The 17,661-nt window shown below is 35.3% G+C and overlaps 1 protein-coding gene across 2 annotated transcripts in view; it reads left to right on the top strand.

The window, feature by feature from the left end:
- The window catches only part of cntln (centlein, centrosomal protein), a 196,646-nt gene extending 180,657 nt beyond the window's left edge, over positions 1-15,989 (top strand). For both annotated transcript variants that reach the window (XM_088626946.1, XM_088626938.1), the window contains one exon: positions 15,082-15,989. In XM_088626946.1, coding sequence (XP_088483072.1) covers positions 15,082-15,189 — 108 coding nt within the window. In that variant the 3' untranslated portion in view covers positions 15,190-15,989. The remainder of the gene's footprint in view (positions 1-15,081) is intronic.
- The last annotated feature ends 1,672 nt before the right edge of the window (positions 15,990-17,661 follow it).

Raw genomic sequence — 17,661 nt, 5'->3', positions numbered from 1 at the left:
CCATGAAAGTTTGTTCTAAGTATAAAAATGTATTTTGTATCTTTACTCAGGAAAAATCTGTCTAAATTATATTGAAGCATGGTGTGCTGAAGCAAGTGTAGAGTGGTTAGAACTCTGAACTGGAGAGTCATGGGTTCAGATCGTGGATCGGGACACTTTTGTTATACCTTTGAGGAAAGTAGTTCACTCAGATTCCACCAGTGAAGTGCTCAGCTGTATAAATGAGTGCAAACATCCCTTTTGATAAAAGCATCAGCCAAAATACAGTAATAGTACTTACATCGTTAGTTTTGTATAATTTGGGTTGTTTGTCCACTTCATTATATATTAAAGTGTAAATGGCCACCACAGTCACAAAGATGTCTTTGACTGCTTGATAAAAGCAAAGCCAACCAAAATTTCTTTCTTCTTTTCGATAAAGATTTTACATTCTTTTATTTTAAAAAAATATTGCTGCTCTTCACAATGTAATTAAGTTCAGCAAAACATCTGTTCACATTTCATGCTTGCTTGTATATCCAAAAGTGGTTGTCTGCAGATGTGGAACCCAAAAAAAAAGCTGTGGTATAGACTTTGATCAGCTTATCTACTGTGTTACTAGATGTACTTTGTGGAGCACGCCAACCCTTAGCACTGACATCCAAGTGGCTGGATATGTGACCTTAATATTGCTTACACTGGCCTGGTGTATGTACAAAACACTGTACACTCTATATTTGCCAGGGTTACAAAACCTTATAATTCACTTTGTGTAGCTTAACTGTATTAATGTAAGATACTGAAGGATGCTGAAGAAGTATAATTAAAATATCATGGTGAGTTGGATTTGAATCAGAATTTTAAGATTTCTGCACTACGGAGAAAACATATTTCAGTTTGTAGTCTGCACATTTGATTTGGACTACTGATTCTAACGTATCTGTCTTCAATTGTATTACTGTAGGTACAGCTGAAAGGAGAACTGTTTAAGTGGTATTGGTCTACTAGCATAGAAAAATGTTAGTGTTTGTTCTAAGAACTTTCTTATAATTTTTTAGAAAGGTATTCAAAAGGATGTTATATTTTCCTTTATTAGAAAATAATTGAGGATGTTCATGTGCATTTCTTCTCTTCTGCATGTGTGAAGTCTGTGGTTATTTCGGGTTAAAGCTGGAATGTAACAATGGAGCACTTCAAGTGAATTCTGGGCTGTCCTGCTCATAAATGGACAGTGGAACAGCTAACTAGGACAGCACCATATTGAGTGTCTTCGTAAACACAGCGTAGTGGGAGCCAATGAATTAAAAACCTTATAGGGTTTTTATGTTTTGAGCTAGTAAATCATTTCACACTACGATTGTAAACAACAAGTTTTTTTCTAATTACAAATGTATGTTTAATGTCAATACTGTGTGGGTGTCTCTTATTATTTTACGTTACAGTATGTTACTAGACAAAAGTCTCTATTTGAATACTGTATGTATTTATTCATCATGAAGCTGACTGTTGGAAAACAGTATGCCATTTATTAAGCTGTGTACTAATTTAAAATACTCTTTTCAATTATTAATTGTTGTGGAGAAAATAATCTTGCAAAAACTGTACAATTTTTTAAATGAAGCAAAAGATAATCAAATGAACCAAATCATTTATGCAGAAAGAATATTGTGCCAATGTGGCTTATTAATTTTATTAATAAGTATTGGTTTCAATTTTGTGGACATACTGTAGTATTAAATTCACAATAGGGTGGCATTTTATGAAAGTGTTAATGTTAAGGGGGCAGAAGTGTTAATACAGAAGAAGTTTGGCAATAGTTAAATATGCCATTGGCCTGACTACAAGCAATTTATAAAAGTTAAATAATAACACACCCCACTGGTTAAGGAATACTCAGACAAGTCAGGTGGTCTAAGTATCCTCTGTGTCCAATATCTGATCAGTTTTGGTCCATAAAGGGGGAATCCGGTGGTAAGGACAGGCTGTAAAGCCGAGGTCTGTTCTTTACAATTCTCCTCTTGTGCTTTAAACTTACTTAATTTCTTCTTACCATGGATCTCCCACATTACCTTTTGGAAGCCTTATAAGTTGGGAACAATATGGTCTGATTAGTTGTCCAACCATTGGTCTTCATTCAGCTGAAATTGTCTTCTAGGTACTGTACAATAGACGTCACTGAGTTTGTAGGCTCTTTGTATAATCAAATGCTATGGTTTACTAAACACTTTAAAAAAAGATACCTTTCCCTCTGCAGTCAGAGTGACTGTACAATAAAATTCACCATTCCATCCCATTCACATTCATATAAGATCTAGAACACGAATATCATGTACAGTCTTTTCTAGATAACTACAGGCCTTAGTTTTTCAGCAGTGCTCTAAGACTCTCAATACGTTGTCACTAGAAGTCTCTTGAGCCATTGTCACTGTCAGCTGTTAGTGAATTGGCCTCAGTAACAAAGCTCCATTACTGGAATGGCAGTGTCAATATCAAACCTATTAGTCACCAGGTTGCCTCTTCTGTCCTAACTGCCAGCAGGGCTGAGATGTTAAACAATGTAAGTGCTAGTAGACAGATAACAGGCAGCTTTAGTAACCTGTGTTTGCCTAAAGTGTGCTCTGTGAGATTCTTTGTCAAACCTACCATTTCATTCTGTTAAATCAGTTCTGAATTCATTCGTTTGTAGCAGCATGTATTCTATCAGATTGAGATTTGGAGATTGTGATGGCCAAACAGCATTGATTTTATGCTCCCCTACCCATTTGGCAGTAGATTTGGAGGTGTGTTTCAGGTTATTATCCAACTAAAAAGTCTATTTGGTTTTCCAAGCATCTTAGAAGAAGTAACCAGGTTTTTGGTTGTAATATCCTCATATGAAGCATCGGGGAACCATCCATCCCTCAGTTCTAAAAAGGGCAGGATCAGAGAATGCAAAACAATCCTAAACCACAACAAATCCATTTCTATTCCATATTGAAAGGATGGCATTATTTTTCAAAATGATCTTCCCTGTGCTGTGCTAATTGTATTGCTGCTGTGGCTCCAAAAACTAATTTGAATTTCATATAACCAATCAATTCAATCATAAGTCAATTAGAGGCTATGTGGCAAATATGTGCCATTTTTATTGTCATCAGGCATATGATCAGATAATATTTAAGAGCATGGTATATTAGTGGCATATATATTTAAATGTTATATTTACTGGCATATATATTTAAATAACTTGATATTTACTATACATATTAAATATTTATACATATTAAGAAGGTATTAATATATTTTAACATAATTAAAATGTATGCTTTTTAAAGTAATGCTGTTGTTGTATTCCATTTCATACATTTTATCACAGTTTAATTCATACAGTACATGTTGAAATCTCCTGATGTATACCACCACTGTCTTTGCCATGTCATCTTTGTCACAGTTCTTCAAGGCCATGAATAAATGTGGAAACTGCTGTATAATGTAAATATTTTATTTGTCTTAACATCTGTCTTTTTTTAATATTGTTCAATTTTAGATGCCAGGAATGCCTTATTAGTGTCCTCAATAGCAACTGTGCTTCCATCACCCTTGTCTGATAGCAACTGCTTGGGAGCCTCACATGTGTACTAAAAGTTGGGTGATAAATTGCATTAATTCATAGTCGGTTGTTGGTTTTTACCAGTGGCCTTTAATGAAATAAGCAGAATGGCTCTCTGAAGAGGGTCACTGCAGCTCTGTTCACCAAGAAAGCTGGCTTGCTGCCTTCTAATTATTATAAGTAAACGAAGGGTCCTGCATACAATTGCGTCATACCGTGAATAATGTATTTTAAGATATAGTGTCTTTCTGTGCCACCGAGTCAGGACTCCAGAAGGTAATTGCCCAGCAGTATTGATTTAATTGCCTGGGTTTATTTGTGGAATCCTAATTATTGACTGGAGGTAAATTTAATGGAGCAGTCTTTATGAACACTGGGATACGGCTGCTTCTGCTGTTATACATAATGAACTGCATCGTATCCCTTTAGATCATTTTTCAAGCTAATTTTATTCCACCCTGACAGCACAATAACATTTAAAAAGTCATTGACTCTTTATTTTTTATTACTTGTACAGCCTGCTTTACTGGTACATTAGGGTGAGCACGGTACCAGTTGCTCAGTAATGTTTGTGTTCTATTGGACTCATGGGAGAAATTTTCCTGCACAGGTTTAAACAGGTCCACCTAGTGTCTCGAAATGGAAAAAGAGAACAATGATTTCCAGTATTTATCTTTTTCAAGAGTGCAGCTCTCCTTGCTCTTCTGTTTAATTTTTTGTTCATGTGACGTGTACTTCATACTGTACACCACCTTGGAGTAAGCTATCTGAGATGAGGAATAAAACAGCCCATAGCATTATGCAGGATCCATGGAGACTATATGAAAGAAAAAAGGACATTTTGATTTATGTCTGTGTGCACAGGAAAGATTTAATATATTACAAAATTATTGTTGTGATAATAGTGCTATTTGTAGATGGATATTTTTAGATTTTTATAGAACTCGGTACTGTCTTTTTTTGCACAGAACAAAAGTGGTTCAGTCAACATAGTCTGTCCTGAAATGTGAATAGATTATATCATCAAGTGGAATGTAAATGTGTCCTGTTGACTGCAATATTGGACTGTATAAACTGTCATAAGTCTTCTTTGGTTGACAGTAAGAATGTTAGAAATTAGAGTACGCTGTTTGGGAAATGTTTATGGTTTTCTTGCTAGTAGCAAAGTGATCTGAGGATATCAGAATATCTGTTTTGACAACAGGGCTAGGAGGCTTGTTTCAGACACAGACAACCCTTTGTGTAAAAAAGACCTGCTCACAGTTGTAGTTGCATTGCCCCATGCAGTTGTCTTGTATTTGAGCTCATTTATGTTTATTTTTCTATGATATTAAAGGTCTTTAGGAAATACCTTAAAGAGGGTGGGCTCTAAAATGTTAGCCAAATCTGAATAAAGATAAGAGAAGTAGGAGATGGGGGAATTAGGTCTGTCAGGCTCCAGTTGTTTTAGGGGCTGTGAGATGACAAGGGTGTATTGAAGCATTGCAGCTGTGTGTTGCATGTAGATGATATTTGTTTTGTATTTCATTACTTGCCTTTTCCAGTTACACTGTTGTTTCTGTTTAGACATTTATCTCTTGAAAATGGATACTAGCTTTCCAAACTTGAATACTAGCTTTCCAGAACTATTTTTTTTAATTACAGTACTGTACATTTTGAAAAGCTCTCTTCTGAAACCTGAAGTAGAAAATGAAATGTTTGTGTCAAAAATGACTGTAGTGTGATAGACTTCATTTGTTGCTACTGCTTTAATGTGCTTACCCTGATGGCTTCTTCCCATTTTGGGTGGTTTTCAAGCATTTAGTTATGTTTATGTTACTAAAGCCCCAAAACAATAATGGACCATTGAGACTATATACATCTGTCATACATTATGAATGAATATGAATTAATCTTTGAAAATGTTGAGAAAGCAATAGCATTTTTAACATTAGCAATGTTGTCCCAAAAACTAACCAGGGAACCACTTTTGTCCTTTTTTCACTTATCTCAGAATAAACGGTTCAAGAAATCCGTTGTGGTTTGAGTGCAAAGGAACACAGACAGAAACAGGTTCTGGAGAATTAAGAAGATAAGAAAGGTTACCAATGAGGAAGCCCTTCATCCCATCTGGCCTGTTTAGTAGTTAGTGGTTATTTGATCCAAGGATTTCATTCAGTCATCTCTTGAAAGAAACCAGGGTATGGGCTTCAACAACATGGTTGGATAGCTTTTTTCATACTCCCAACAGTTAGGGTTAAAAAGTGTCATCTTTTGTTTACAAAAGACTTTGGTCCTTCAGCCTGGAGATTGCAGGTTGAAGATTAGGCCAAGGAACTTGCAGAGATCCAGACAATTCTACTAAATTAACCAAGGTGCCACCAGGTGTGGCTGAGGCAAAAGTCACACAACCTTCATAATGCTGCATGCCCGAAGCTCTGGTGACAGATAACATGCCTGCATGGTTTTGTGGATGTCCGTGAATGATCACTTCTAGCCAAGCATCTGAGTATAGGAGCCTCCTGTCCAAACAGTATGTCCAGAAGCAGTTATTGAGCTAGTGGCACTGGGAATGTCTTGTGTTCTGTCAAGTCTGCTGGGGAATATTATGGAAAATTGCTTCACTTACTTACAATGTTCTGCTTTTGTTTTTTTTTATCTGTCTGTTCTTTAGATAAAAATAAACTAAAACAAAGGCCGCAAATGCGTCTTCATTTAATCTTAGGTGTATGTAGGTCAGATTTAACAGCACAGGTTGCAAAGACCTGATGGTATAAACAACATAAAAAAAAACATTTTAATTACTGTATCTGTTGTCCCAAGAGTGAATATTCCCTTTCATATAAGTCTCTGTGGGCTCTGGGGTAGGATAGAAAGCAGCTTCATCACTGGTGTATAATTAGTATTGAAAAGAATAGATTGGAGCTTTAGCGAAAATTATTCAGTCCAAAATCCCCCTACCTGAAAGCATGTTTTTAATGCAAAATTGAGCCTTTAACAGGTTTGAAATATTTAGTCCATTCTTAATTGCTTTAAAAATAAAGTGAAGAAATCAGTGTGGTTTTGGTGTGGCAATATGATCTGGCTTCTCTGATCCTTCATAAGTAGTGGGTTCAGAAAGCTTAACAAAGCATTACTGGTTGAAAGAAAGATTAGGGAAAGAAGGAACATCCTTACTGCATTGATGGTACTCCTTTGTCTTTAAAGGGAAGACATCCAGTGCAAAATAAAAAATAATAAAATATTCCAAAACCAGAGTTTAGGAGCTTTTAGGTCATTGTGTAAAAAGTTTTCCTCTAACAAATCTCCAAAATGTTATCATGTTGATCTAAAAAAAAATTCTTACAAGTCACTAGGCAGCAATATTTCACAATCATAAATATAATCTTGGGTTTTCTGTCCTGTATTGCTAAATACTGTATATACTGTATTGATATTTATTAGGGGTATGTACTGTACATACTGTATATGTATCAATCTGTGAATGGATAAATGACTAATGAAATTGCTACATTATTTAGACAATACAGTACATTGTGCACTGTGGCTGTTGCTGGAGCCTCAGAACTAGAGTAATATGATAGTATGATATACTGTAAATTGTTATGTTCAAACAAACATGTTCCATGATGGAAGGCGTTACCATCAATGATTAAGGACAGGATGAGCAGCAATGTCCTTCCTCACATTCAACTAATTAAATTCAACTCATTCAGGAGCCAGAAGATGATTCACTATTTGAGGAAGACAAACAGTAAGATCAGCAAGTGTTTTGATAGTTTAAAATAGGATTTAACAATTTGAGTATGACACTTTCTGCATTGTTGTTGTAGTTTATTAATACGTTTTTAGTTTTTCTAAATAAATTGTAGGTGAAAGTCAGCTTAGACCCATACTTAATATTATACCCGTAGTTTGAGAGACTGCAAAGAGTTTGGTATGCCAGGTAAACTATTCTTAAGTGCAAATTCTGGTCTGCGTGTAACATTTTCCCATTCACAAACTAACATTATGGTAGGAATAGTGTGGTTTAGTTTTAAATCTGAAAATCTATTACTTGATGTCTCAAATATCATACACAGTTTGTATCTCTGTATACATATACTGTATATGGGTTCTAGCCATCTTTCAAATGTTATGTAGAATAGGTGAATTGTCTAATTTCTTTATGTGCCGTTGGTGTAACATTACCCATTTGAAAAGTATGTTTTGTTATTGTATAATTGTGCAAATATCATGGTAAAATTAATTATGCTTCTCAGTATGTTATGTAATCTAGCTACCAGTGTTTTATTTTTTCATCAGTCTTATCCATCTGTTACAATGCATATATTTATGTACAGGTGGGTAGCTGCGTCAGCATTCGTAGGCTGCAAAGGAACAAGTAATAGGTTTATTCCATGCTGAAAGAAAGAAGAAAGAGAACACAACGTTTCGGCCCTGGAGCCTTCTTCAGGTGTCAGGTGTCAGAGAAACGTTGTGTTCTCTTTCTTCTTTCTTTCAGCATGGAATAAACCTATTACTTGTATATGTATGCACACCTACCTCCAAGGTAACTGTAGCAAATTGACAGTATTTAACAATCAAGGGGGCGGCCAATTAAAGGTGGAAATTAGTTTATGAATGTAGAACATTGCTGCCTAGTGATTTGCAAGAGACTACTTTTACCTCTGTTGGTGTTTCCACACGGCCATGTCAGTACATTTACAGATACTCCATTGGGGTTACATGAGAAAGAGGCCCTTCATACTGTTGCTTAGGAAGATGCACTAAGAAAACTGTTTTTTTTTTTTTTTAGATGTGTAATGCAACATTCTGAAAATGTGTTGGAGAATACAATTAGATGCAATGACCTAATAAACTTGTCAGCTGCAGTTTTGGATAGATTTTCTGACTTTGTTTCATACCGGCTTTCCCCTTTAAGGTGCAAATAGGTCAGTTTTGTAATCAATCAGTGTTTTGGTGAATGAGTCTCATTTTTAGTCATTTTGTATAAAAAGGATTTGACTGTATTTTCAGTCTGTAGCTGTGATAGCTTTAGGTTAAAAAAGGCAGCTTAATGGGATCAAAGATTTATTGATTGATGGGTCTTTGTGGCTGGATCATGACTCTTCTGTAAGATCTGCATTTATTCATTCCTGATGTGCTTCTGTGTTAGTTTGGCAATACTTCCATGTGTGAAAATGTTTGTTGCACATTTGAGTGATATACAACAGGGCTTTTCATTTGTGTTCACTTGTGTGCTTTATTTTTGCTGTTGTTGATTCACTGGTTGCCTTTAAAATTTTTAATCTGAGTCACAGTTAGGAACTATTGGTTGGTTATCTGGTTAGCTGTTGTTGGGCAGTATCCACATTCCATGTTTTAACAACTTCCTTTGGCAAACCCCCAAGTCTGCATACCAGAGGGTTACAAGGGTCAAAGCAGAGGTGTGCTATAGAAATCAATAACAAATAATAATTTATTACACAAGAAATGTTTGTACAGCCTAAGAAACCACTTCAGTTGAAATCTCATATACAGTATCTCACCCATTCACTGCATTTCCGTGCTCTTGGATCTGGCCTATAGATTGCCTGACGTTGTGGTAGGGGAAACAAATTAGTACTGCACATTGTTCATAACTACATCAGTGAAGTATTGTGCACACAATAACATATGACACAAAGTAGTAGTGAAACACAGCTTAAGTGATGTTATGCTGGATATGTGTTTTTCCAAAGAGCAGTCAAAGAGGGTCAAACAATCCAGAAATGTTTTAAACAAGGGATTGCAAAATTTCAGTGCTGGCCTCTTATTAAATTAAAGGATGATCAGCACACATAATACTAAATTGTATTCCAGCACTGTTTATTAGGACTATGATTCTCAAAGGGCTTTATTTTCAGTTGTTTTGCTACAGGATTTTCTTGTCTATATCTCACACAAATTGGACTTTAGGATGCTTTTGTTACCCTCTAAAGAAGGACAAAATAATCAATACCTTAAAAAGTTTACTTCTTAATGGTGATAATTCACAGGGGGAAATATTTTTACTGTGTAGTGTTCGTGCCCTTCGGATTGCCTGAGGCACTATCAACACTACAGTGTCATTAAATTGGCCGGTAAAACACCTTCACATTGTGCATTATTTTAATTAAAATAGAAAAATGTGTGGTGTTAACCCTGTTTTTTATTGTATGCAAGTACTTGGAAACATTGTTTGTCACTTACAGGTCTGTAGTCTTTCCCCTAAGAGTGGTATGATGATTAGACATACTGTACTGTACAGTATGTCTGGTTCCAGAAAATTTTTCTTAGCTTGCCCAGTGGCAGGAGTCTAGTAAACTATCCATCCATCTATTCATTTTCTAACCACTTCATCCAATTCAGGGTCACATACTTTAGTTAATAAGTGCATGATATCCCCTTAGGGCTCTTATTAAAGAGTGTTTCCATCTGCAGTCAGATTTCACCCTAACACCCAAACCCTCGCTGCTTCAATTATATAAACCTTGCCCTGCATAGAGATCTCTCTCCCTGCTTTCCTTTCTTTTGTTGACATCAGCTTCCAGATCCTTGACCTGACTGTACAGGACCTTCTTCTCTTATTCTCCAACCTGGAATCTTGTGGAAAAAATAATGCACTGATATGAGTGGTTGAACAAAGACAACAAAAGGCTTGTTTTCTCCATGGAATAAATAGTGAAATGCCTGTCAAGTAAGACAGGACTCATCATCTTACAACCATTTCCTTGCTTCTGAAATGTTATTGCTGCAGCATTCGAAGATTATCTTAGGTAAAATACTGGTCGTTCCTCTGGCACTTGTTTTACAAGGCAGTGTCAAGCTATGTCTTAATTTGACAAATCATCAAGCCATTGAGAATCAGGCTCAGTTACACATACTACTGTATGTGTGGTGCTTTCATGTAATGTAGTGATTTCGTAAATTATATATTTAGCCAGGAGTATAGAATTGCTACGGTTAAGCATTTAAACCTCTGTGAATTATTTTTTTAATGCTAACGTTTGAAGAAAAGTACATTGGTATTTCAGCATTGTCTGACTGGATTCAGCTCGGTGTAATCATCCAATTTGCAGAATTTAAACTGAAATTCAGTAATGAAGGACAAAGCCATAAATGCCAGTCTAGTTGATATCTCCTAAACTGATTATCAAAACATAATAATGGAGACTTTGTCACCTCAATGTAATCAAATAATCAAATAAAACCAAACATTTACTGTATATTTGTTCATTTGTACAATATTTTTTCATTCTTACAATATACAGTAGCCATGAAGATGAATGGCTGAACCTTTTGTTACTGTATATTTTATACGAATAAAACTGAGAAATAGTTCATTTTAATGGAAGAGATACTGGGGCACATTACCAAAAAAGCAGTGCTGCTCTTGTCACTGTTCTGAGTTCAATAATAACTATAATTAGCATGTGTGGTATTTCTTTTAATAATCTTGATAGGCGTATCAGTGTGCGTTTCTTTTCAGAACATAGAATACGAGGAGTAGTTTGATTTTCCCTTTCTGTTTTAAATGCCACAAGCTGATAATGTTCTAACATTTGTGTTCTGGACAAACATAGTGTACTGTTTCATTTCTTAAGTTATCTTAAGTTATCATTTTTACCATCAGGTGAATGTAGATCAATCATGAGTTATTATTCATATCTTTTCCATATATTTTTGTGTTTTTCATTAATGTATATTCAAATATAACAACAGAATAAAGGTCAGTGTTTAATAAGTCATCTTAAGAACTCAGTTTGCAGAAAACAAGCAATGTACTTGTTTACAGTATCTCTTCCTACAACGTGAATTTTGTACCATTTGCAAAAACACATATCACTGTGTTTTTTATGCCTATTTACAGAATTCTGTGCTCATTTTATATTTTGCTGTTGATGTATTCAGGAGAAAGACTGCTTTACACCAGACACCTTACTAAATGATGCAGCATTGAACTCCCCGAGAGGGAGTTGTTCCTTTAATGAACGAGACATGAACGAGACATGCCACTGTGTTTCCGCTTGGACTAGCAAGCCTAAGCAGAGTCTCGTAGGTGTGATTCACAGGAGCAATGCTGTGGTGCTGGAGGGGAAATGCCCTGAAGATAAGTATAACCTCTCCTATTGATCAGCTCATTGAAGATGAATGACAGTCTTGCTCCTATTGCATATTACATAATTAACATGATCAGTAATCCATGAAGCGCTCAATAAGATGGTAATCTTGTCCTCTCATCAGCTTTTCATTTTCTTTCATTTTTGATGATGTCGGATGTACTGTAATTATTTTCTTGGCCTGTGCTTTTGGTTCAGAAGTTGGAAAATTCATTATTTTAATTTAGAATTTGTGCCCAGTACATTAACAACACAAAATTATATTCAACATGAAGTACACAGAAACAAAATAAATAAATTCACCAAGGCCTCTTTGAACCTGATTTATTAAATAGCCAGTGAATGTTAATGCTGACAGGTAAATAGTTACAGTACCAGCAGAGACAGTTTCTTTTGAAATCACCTGGTGCCATTGGCTCCTTCAGTGTCACTAACTAGAACTCCCAGAACATGCATGAAAGAGAGATGGAGAAGGAGAGAGAAAACAGCCAATGAGTTTTGATGTGGCCTGGTGGACACCTTAATTCATACTGCTCATCACATAAACTAGAATTTGGTCCAAAGACACTTCGGGATCTGTTGACACTTACAGGTATTTTTGCACAATGAAAGCAATTTTTGAATTGCACAATGAAAGCAAAAATAAAATTGCATATAGAATTACATTGTGCAATTGTAATGATGGAATTCAGAGTACATGTTGCTATGTAAGTAAGAAACAAAGCCGAAGATATTCAGGTTTATGGCTTGGTTAAATGTAATAATGCCACTACCACAGTGCATTACAACTAGTCAGTTCTTGGAATCCACTGTTTCAAGATATTTGTTCACCTCACAGTGGACTTCATAATATGTTAAAAGAGCTTGCAGTTTAAATTTTGCCGTGTAATCATGTTTGCAGGATTTGCAGTAACCCTGTAAGGAGTAACTAATTTAAAACAGACAATGTTAGACAGTACAACAAAATTGTCCAAAATGGTGTTGCACTTCAACTAAAAACAACACTCAAAAGTCAAGTATCTCAGGTGTTCTAGTAAAAGGCCATAAATCTGTACTGAAGAGAAGGAGAAAGGGAAATTCAACAAAAATGTCAATATGTTTCTTTTCCATCATTAACAATGAGAAAGCAGTTTGAAGCAGCACATACTGTAAGCTGGCCTTTATTATTGACATTAGCTTTTTCCCCCATTTATTTCTACTGGGAGTAAGATTCCCTATTAAATGTTTAATCAGCCCCATGCTCTAACCAGCTGAGTCACTGTCCCCATAACAAGCTGTATAAACATTTAATAAAATGAAACTCAAAAGTGATTTGAGGGAAGCTTGCAGTATCTCAAAAGAACATTCACTTCATTAGAACATATTACTAGATTCGCCGTTTTCTGTGGTGGTTTTGACCATCTTCGGCTTCAGAAGAAAATGTGAATATACAGTACGCACAGTTGATGCACTAAGCAAGAAAAGGCCCATCTTAAATGAGAAGATTGGTGTGATCTTGCATTCTCACGGGTCGCTGTTGCTGGTCAAACCAATGAGGAATTAGTGATTTCGAGTGGGATTATCAAAAAAGAAAAAGTAGCTGGCCATTCAAAATTCGTTTAAATATTTTCCAAGTACTAACTTGTGTGTTTATTCAATTTGAAAGTGCTTGGTGTAGTACAGTAATTGTGTTACCTGAAACTGCTACTTATTTTAATATTGTAGATTTCTACAGCCAAACAATTGTCAGTTATCATAAGTAGTTATACCAGATTACAGGTATGTGGTTTCTGAAATCTTGTTTTCTCCTTTTTTGAGAAATACATTTCTTTGTGGAATTATAAAGGCTCCCGTTGTACTTCTCTGTTTGAAGACTTACCAGGGTACAGTGAAAGAAATATGAACTACAGCAAACAATTCCAGCTAGATTTCCCAAGTGGGCTTTTAGGCATTTTCATAGAATAGTCTATTTTAAATATAGATCTATATTTTAACAGATGAAGTGTTTCATAGAGACTTTAAAGGACATTTTGTTTGATAAGGTGGATACTGTATGTATATTTCTCTGCAATAACATTTTTCTTAAGAAAGGCTGATGAGGTTCGAACCCTGGACGTCGGGGAAAATAAACTTGCTTTTAGCCACTACACCACTAATCCCTTACAGCTGCAATGTAATTAATGGCTGAGTTGATAAGTTTGTGTTAGCATCACCAGTTTGTGACTGTTATACCTATACTGTATATCTGCTGCTGTTTGACTTGTATTTGCTCAAATATCTTGTGGAACCCTTTAGATATACCAAACACAGGATGCTGAAATTTTAAAGAAGGCTGAGGAAAGACTCCTGCAGTGTCTGGCAAAGTTGCAATTCTGCATTATAAATGGATTACAGCTGTAAAAACCAGCAGCCTATCAAATGATCTGGCAGCTCAACAGGATAGTCACAGGTGCTAGATATTGGGATGTTTGAATGATAGGATATTTATTATTCTTTTTTTTTCAGGTGGCTGCTCTGAATTAAGCCTACATAATTGAATGCAATAATTATGCAGAATAAAATAGTATATCGACATATTCTGGTTCATTCTGGTTGTCGGCCTACATGTTAAAATGAGTTATTGGAACATGCTTTGTTAAATATACCCTTTCATCCACACAGAAAACAAACACAGTAATGTTTTACCTCAGAAATATACATTTTTAAAACCAATGAATGTTTTATGTATGCTTGTGCATGTGAATGCACCCTGCTATAGACTGGCACCATGTACAGGTTGTAATCCCAACTTGATCCCTGTGATAAAAGGATAGGCTCTTGGTTACTGTGATTCTTAATTGTAATAGTCAGTTTTCTGATAATAGATGAATGGATAAGAATTTACAACAGTATATACAGTATAATGTATGTATTTATAATACATTTACTATAATGTAATGATATACTTTATGTTTTTATACTAGTACCTTTTCTCAAATACTTGAAATAACCCAAAAGTTGGATGTCCAATTAAATTAATTTCAGCTTTTTGAGTGTCAGTGTGTTAATAAGAAATGTAATCAAAGAAAAAGGAAATGAAGAAGTACAAAAATGTCTTTGATTTGGTGACTTAATGCTCTTACTCCTTAATGTGCTTTGGAATTACTTCAGAATATTACAAACTGCATGAAGTAGAATAGTGTTTTGAGTGAATAATTATGATGTATTGTTTCTATGCTACTAGCATTCTTCATATCTTCATGCAGTACTACCTCAGTACTCCATAGCAACATTACTACCTGGTACTCTTAGATTGATTTACAGGTTCTCCAATACTTAGTTCTTTTATTGTTTTCTTCAGTTTCATGTTATAAACTGATCTCCACAAACAAAGAAGAGCAGCGACATGTCAAACCCAGAACATGTTTTTTGATTGTTTTGTTTCTTTCGCAGATTCCTCTCGCAACACTTTTAATGGAGGCCGTGCTTGCAAAGATGAAGGAAAAGAAAATGCTGACAGAAGAACTGGCATCACTCAGAGAAGTCAGCGAAAAAGCCTGACTCCAGGCTGCTTTGTGTTCCACTAAAATCTGTCATCCATTTCAAGTGTTTTATTGTGCCACGAATCATTTTCACTCAAGTGTAGGTTTTTATTTTACAGCTTGTGGTGCATCAATATTTGTACAAAAGCACAACATTCTTAATAATGACCTGTTGCTTTAATGGGTGGGAAGCTGACAAAATTAGCACTTGCATTCATTCAACAGTTCACTGGAGACCTAGAGGCATGTTTTGTAAATATGCATCTAATACATCAGCTATTCTGAGCTCTAATACCCTTTAGCCATTTATTAATTTACTGACTTTTTTACACAATGTGAACCTCAGGTAATAAAGCAGAAGCTTATTCCTTTTTTGTTTTTTGAGATTTAAATTTTTCAAACAGCTTGACAAGGCTGACTCTTACCCATGAGGACAAGGGTGGTGTTGACATTGCAGGCATTATTATGCCTTTCAGAATGCCCCCCAGTGTCATATGCAGAATTGCTTCTTTGGGATTTGTTAGCTGTTTCTCTAGTAACAACACTTACGTTTATTCCTCTGTTGATGTCATTTGTGCCCTTTGACTTAATTACTGAAAAGAAGAACTGAAGTTCATCATACCTTCTTTGCTTACAGATAACCTTGTTCATACAGCTCACTGCATTCTTCAAGCACTGGAGCAATAAAAGCTTTTTTCTGATTGTAAAAATGACATTCTTGGTGCTTCCGTTGTATGCCGTGAAGGCCATTTGTGTTATATACTGTACATGAAATTGACTTTGGTTAATAATTAAATAGAAATTAAAACATTAATGTGATAGTGTAATGTCACTGTTTTCTCTCCTATTGAAATTTAGCTGTATAAATTTAGCTGATTTGTGTGTGCTGTATAATTGCAATCTATTCATTCTATAAACCACTCATTAAAGATTACAAGAAACTTAACAGGGTAACCAAGACTACCGTGACTTGTAAAATGCATTGAGAGGTAAGAGAAATTAAGATGGAAAGTCACATTGTTAAGTCCTGTAAATACATGATAAGCAGGTACCAGATAAGGAGTGGAGACGAATGGGTTGGATTTAAAAAATGATGCCTAGTGACTATAAGAAGCTGGAATCAAGGGGAGGAAGAGCAGACATGAAACAGGCCTATTACCTGCATTCTGCCTGTTCCCCAGTGTTTGATTATAGACCGTAGTACTTGATGGTAGTTTTTTTGCCAAACGTCTTTTCCTCCTACCCATCCAGTACCTACCGATGCTATAGAGTATAATGGCAGGCCATTTTGTACATTTGTACAAACAAATATGCATGTTATGAGTATGGTAACCAGAGATTCCTATATGTTGTTTGTTGCCCAAATCCAGACTATGGCATTAACCAGCTTTGATCGGAACCCTATCATTCCCCAAGGGCTACCAAGATTGGACAGGGTGGTATGAACAAGAGAAGATGTGGCCTTACCTGTAGTGGCCTTTTCAGTGCCATTAAACAGAAACCCCTTTTATTTAATGCTTTGCATTCACAGACTGTTGCTTGCTAAAACATAAGTACATAAATATAGATAAAATATGCAACTGTGAAAGTTACACAGTGGGTAATTCATGTTTCATGTATAGGGTAAAAGGGAGAGGAGCTGTTTATCATCTTGATACAAGTGGGTTATACGTATAGTAGCAAGAAATTAGTGTTGAGCATATTTTATACAGTACAAAATAAATCCTAGCCAAACACATCCTCACAGTGAAGGATGATTTTGTGTGAAACAGCAATTCAGTGCTTAGCTGCTTGCAGTGCTTTATCACATTAAACAGTGAACACATCCCATGTTTTATTTTATATGTTTAATTATAATTTTACATTTGTATGCCTTTCATTGCTTTTTACAAGTTAAATGGCATGCATAGGATGTCCTTGTTAAAATCCTACAGTATATCAGATTTATTTCTTAATCTGTTTTTTTTAATTGGGATTTATTTATTTAACACTTATGTTTGTCTTTTGAAATTAAACATGTGGTATGTTTTGCAAAGAATTTTCAATGTTTAATAAAGACAAGGGTCTGAATAAGGTGTGTAGTCTGCTTAAGCCACTGTAGTCTTTCTGCTTTTCAGCAATTGTTTGTTGCACTCCTTACAGTTCACTGGTTAAAGTATAGATTTTTTTTCTTATTTTTCTTTACATTTGGAGACACAATATTATACTTAATATAGAATAGTATACTTTCCACATCAGAAAACCTTCTAACATACAATTTCTGCTATTTTGCAATTGAAATTACTTTAATCTATGCAATTGCATATAAATCACTGTCTGTAGCAGTGCCCCATCAGACCATGAATTTTGAGTACAAATAGAAAAGTACTTTGCACTTTAATTTCTGGTTTTTGGTTGTCAAAAATACGTTAGCCATTATAATCGTAGTTACAGGAGCATTTCATTTGTACATCATTTCCAAGAGGTTCAAGAGCTTAGGCTTTTCAAGCCT

This window comes from Lepisosteus platostomus, chromosome 1 (assembly GCF_059453375.1).
Source record: "Lepisosteus platostomus isolate fLepPlt1 chromosome 1, fLepPlt1.hap1, whole genome shotgun sequence".
In the NCBI taxonomy this organism is placed as follows: domain Eukaryota; kingdom Metazoa; phylum Chordata; class Actinopteri; order Semionotiformes; family Lepisosteidae; genus Lepisosteus; species Lepisosteus platostomus.
The sequence above is the reverse complement of the archived record's forward strand: the minus strand, read 5'-3'. Positions and strand labels throughout refer to the sequence as shown.